At 36.2% G+C, this 4811-nt stretch overlaps 1 protein-coding gene across 1 annotated transcript; it reads right to left on the bottom strand.

Moving 5' to 3' along the window:
* Positions 1–899: 899 nt before the first annotated feature.
* Positions 900–1582, bottom strand: LOC133326902 (uncharacterized). The gene is made up of 3 exons (XM_061535514.1): positions 1507–1582; positions 1098–1209; positions 900–1015 (listed from the first exon to the last, which is right to left on the bottom strand). Exons 1-3 carry the CDS (start codon positions 1574–1576, stop codon positions 910–912), a joined length of 288 nt encoding a protein of 95 aa, XP_061391498.1. The 5' UTR covers positions 1577–1582; the 3' UTR covers positions 900–909.
* Between the last annotated feature and the right edge of the window lie 3229 nt (positions 1583–4811).

Here is a 4811-nt window from a genome sequence, read left to right as displayed (position 1 = left end):
GTATTTTTACACCAAATTGGCTGTAATTTAGTATTTTGAGTTCTTAGTAGGTACTAAACCTCTCCACAAAAAATTTTTAGTATAGGTCCACTTTTTTCGGATAGCCCCCATATAAGGGTACCTCCCAAATTTCGGTATTTTGGGATTCTTGATCGGGGTTTTCAATCGAATTCGCTGCACTAATTTCGTTAGAAATAATAAGATGGGCAAAGTGTGGATGAACTCAAAATTTTTTGGAAACAAATTTGGTCCAAAGAACCATGGGGTCTAGGACCAATATTTAGCACCATGACCGTAGAAACCGTTTGTAGAAATGTCTGTATAGGTACACTTTTTGGTATGTTCCCTATATTCTTATTTCAAGTACCTGTCATTATATCTATGGTGGAGGGTATCCAAAGTTCGGCCCGGCCGAACTTAAGGCTTTTTCACTTGTTAAACATAGTCTATGTATATGCTGCTCCTGCTTCCTTTAAAGACTCTAAGAACCTTGAAGTCGTCATCATATCGCCTATAAAGACATCTGCTTGTCTACAGGCATCATTGAATATCATTTGGTCTATATAACCCACATTGTCATTTTAAAGTCTCGGTGACCCTCACATCGTCTATAAACATTCGTTGATCTTTCAGCTGCCTTTTCGGAGCCTTTAGGGCTCCATAACCCACATAAGAGCTACATAGGCATTCAACCCTTGTCTAAAGTCTGGAAGGATCTTCATCTCCAAGCATTCTAGGTCGTATACAAAGTACACCTTTCACTTCACTTTTCAAGTCCCATTTTTTTTTTTTTGCAGGAAGTTTTTTTTCTGATTTCAAAATTAAATTTTCTTTTTATCTATATCACATTTTTGAGTTTATTATTATTTAAAAAAAAGTATGTATATAACAACAAGAACAACAAAAATTTTATTTTCGATCCGGACACTTCCAATGGGGACAACATCTTGGATATGGCTTTGTCAGGTCAACGGGTACAAATTCACAATCTTTGGGGGCATAGGCATTTGGGCAGCTACACAAATAAAATAATTAAAAAATATTACAATTGATTTGAAAATCTCTATAAATTTCCACCCCTCCAGCACATCACTTACCCCTCAATCTCGTATTCATCATAACGATTGCCCTGGCACACGACCTGACTACATTTGCCAGGTACAGTTTTTGCTTCGCCCTTTTTCAGCAGCAGACCAAAGACTTCACAGTCTGTGTGGGGGAAGAGGAGAAAGAGCAAGAGGAAATGAAATGACAACAAAGCACTTTATAAAAAACAAACAACAACAATAAATTAACACATTCACTTGTTGTAAATAAAATGACAACAACATCACAAATAATAAACAATTTAAAATTATTGATTTTTTTACAAGCAATGACATGTTCGTTTATGGAGTCATTTTTTATTTCAAATTTATTTTATTGTAGGGACTCCCCACACACATGCGAACACTTTCACACACACACACACATGAACACTTTCTTGTTGTTGTTTATTACACCTACCAGCCTCACAAATCTCCAATATGGATAAACAAATTAATAATAAACCGAACAATTTGAGTATTTTGAACATTCTAAGGCCGTTCTGCTTGGAGCTTTTCTGGTTCCGCCGTATGTGTATTTTGAACCCTTGGGGCTTCCCGTAACAAAAACAAATGATTTATTCGATCGCCAAGAAAGTCAATTTCCAACTATAGACAGCTTGCAAAAAACACAATTTCTAATCTATGGATCAAGGCAGGTGGTGGTGGTGCTGCTGCTGCTGTTGGTATTGGTTCGTCGGGTATCGTCCGGCTACAAAGCCACATTGGTGCTGCTCATTCTCCCAAAAAAATAAATAGGAAAATAGCAATGCCAACCTTACCCAAGCAGCAGCGGGAGAAGTACTGGAATGCCCCATGTTGTTTTTGTTTGTTGGTTTGACGATGATGATGTTGACGATGCTGCCGAGAAGATGAATGATGCCGGATGATAACCTTTTATATAAACACCGTATGGCATTCAATTGAATCGGAGTATTCCCCTCTAATTAGAAATTAAATAATATATATGGATGGTTGAATAGGCTGGCTGGCTGACCGGCAGATACAGTGCTGTTTGAATGGCTGGTCGGCTCAACGGTTTGATGAATGCCTAAGCAGAAGTTACCGAACAATATGTTTGGCGCTTCGACGTCAACGTTCTCGTTTAATGACTAGACATTATTTGTCCGCAAACATTTTTCTTTCGCAGAGAGAGATAATTGCTGAAGATAAGCCTCGGCGGGCATTAGCCGAGACATTCACCTTTAGCGATGGCGAGCATTAAAACAATAACAATAGGGTCGGTGTTACAAAAGTTCGTTAGGAGGGGATTTTTATACCCTTCACCACTCTATGGTACAGGGTATTATGTCTTTGTGCATATGTTTGTAACAGGCAATAGGAAACGATATAGACACATGGTTCCTTTTGAGAATATGCATAGAATCACTTTCTAAGTCGATTTATGCCTGTCCGTCCGTTTGTCTGTCCATGTTAAATTGTAAACAAAGTGCAGGTCGCATTTATTATTCGAATTGGATGAAATTTGGCACAGCTCATTCATTTGTCCCAAGAACGAACCCTATTGAAATTGGGAAAAATCGGTCCAGATTTAGATATAGCTCCAATATATGTTTTCGTCCGATTGAATGTAAACGGTCCCTATATATCTTTCGATTGGCACGAAATTTGGTACAGAGTACTGAATTAGGTGCAGATTAATGTGTGCCAAGTTTCGAGAAAATCGGTTCTGATTTAGATATAGCTCCCATATATATTTTCGTCCGATTTTAAGTAAATGGTATTCCAATGTCCCTATATATCTTTCGATTTGCACGAAATTTTGCATGGGGTACTGAATTACGTCTATAATGAAGTGTGCTAAGTTTGGTAAAAATCGGTTCAGATTTAGATATAGCTCCCATATATATTTTCGTCCGATTTTATGTAAATGGTGCACCCAAGACCCTATATATCTTTCGATTTGCACGAAATTTGGCATATGGTACTGAATTGGGTCCAGACTGATGTGTGTTAAGTTTCGTGAAAATCGGTTCAGATTTAGATATTGCTCCCATATATTTTCGTCCGATTTTAAGTAAATGATATACCAAGGTCCCTATATATCTTTCGATTTGCACGAAATTTGGCATAGGGTACTGAATTGGGTCCAGAATGATGTGTGTTAAGTTTCGTGAAAATCGGTTCAGATTTTGATATTGCTCCCATATATATTTTCGTCCGATTTTAAATAAATGGTATACCAAGGTCCCTATATATCTTTCGATTTGCACGAAATTTTGCATGGGGTACTGAATTAAGTCTAGAATGATTTGTGACAAGTTTCATGAAAATCGGTTCAGATTTAGATATAGCTCCCGTATATATTTTCGTCCGATTTAATGTAAATGGTCCACCAAAGTCCCTAAATATATTTCGATATGCACGAAATTTGGCACAGCGTAATGAATTACGTCTAGAATGATGTGTGCTAAGTTTCGTGAAAATCGGTTCAGATTTAGATATTGCTCCCATATATATTTTCGTCCGATTTTAAGTAAATGGTGTACCAAGGTCCCTATATATCTTTCGATTTTCATTAAATTGTGCATGGGGTACTGAATTGCGTCTAGAATGATGTGTGTTAAGTTTCGTGAAAATCGGTTAAGATTTAGATATAGCTACCATATATATTTTTTGTCCGATTTTAAGTAAATGGTATATCAAGGTCCCTATATATCTTTCGATTTGCACGAAATTTTGTATGGGGTACTAAATTAAGTCTAGACTGATGTGTGTTAAGTTTCATGAAAATCGGTTCAGATTTACATATAGCTCCCATATATATTTTCGTCCGATTTAATGTAAATGGTCCACCAAAGTCCCTATATATTTTCGATTTGCACGAAATTTTGCATTGGGTACTGAATTACGTCTAGAATGATGTGTGTTAAGTTTCGTGAAAATCGGTTCAGATTTAGATATACCTCCCATAATATTTTCGTCCGATTTTAAGTAAATGGTATACCAAGGTCCCTATATATCATTCGATTTGTACGAAATTTTGCATAGGGTACTGAATTACGTCTAGAATGATGTGTGCTAAGTTTCATGAAAATCGATTCAGATTTACATATTGCTGCCATATATATTTTCGTCCGATTTTAAGTAAATGGTATACCAAGGTCCCTATATATCTTTCGATTTGCACGAAATTTTGCATGGGGTACTGAATTAAGTCTAGAATTATTTTTGTCAAGTTTCATGAAAATCGGTTCAGATTTAGATATAGCTCCCATATATATTTTCGTCCGATTTAATGTAAATGGTCCACCAAAGTCCCTAAAAATCTTTCGATATGCACGAAATTTGGCACAGCGTAATGAATTACGTCTAGAATGATGTGTGTTAAGTTTCGTGAAAATCGGTTCAGATTTAGATATAGCTCCCATATATATATTCGTCCGATTTTAAGTAAATGGTATACCAAGGTCCCTATATATCTTTCGATTTTCACGAAATTTTGCTTGGGGTACTGAACTACGTCTAGAATTATGTGTGTTAAGTTTCGTGAAAATCGGTTCAGATTTAGATATAGCTCCCATATATATTTTCGTCCGATTTAAAGTAAATGGTATACCAAGGTCCCTATATATCTTTCGATTTTCACGAAATTTTGCTTGGGGTACTGAACTACGTCTATAATGATTTGTGTTAAGTTTCATGAAAATCGGTTCAAATTTAAATATAGCTCCCATATATATTTTCGTCCGATATAAGACAAAT

The sequence above is a fragment of the Musca vetustissima genome, unplaced genomic scaffold (assembly GCF_032173495.1).
Source record: "Musca vetustissima isolate MV318-11 ecotype Yass unplaced genomic scaffold, APGP_CSIRO_Mvet_v1 utg6219, whole genome shotgun sequence".
Classification (NCBI taxonomy): domain Eukaryota; kingdom Metazoa; phylum Arthropoda; class Insecta; order Diptera; family Muscidae; genus Musca; species Musca vetustissima.
The sequence above is the reverse complement of the archived record's forward strand: the minus strand, read 5'-3'. Positions and strand labels throughout refer to the sequence as shown.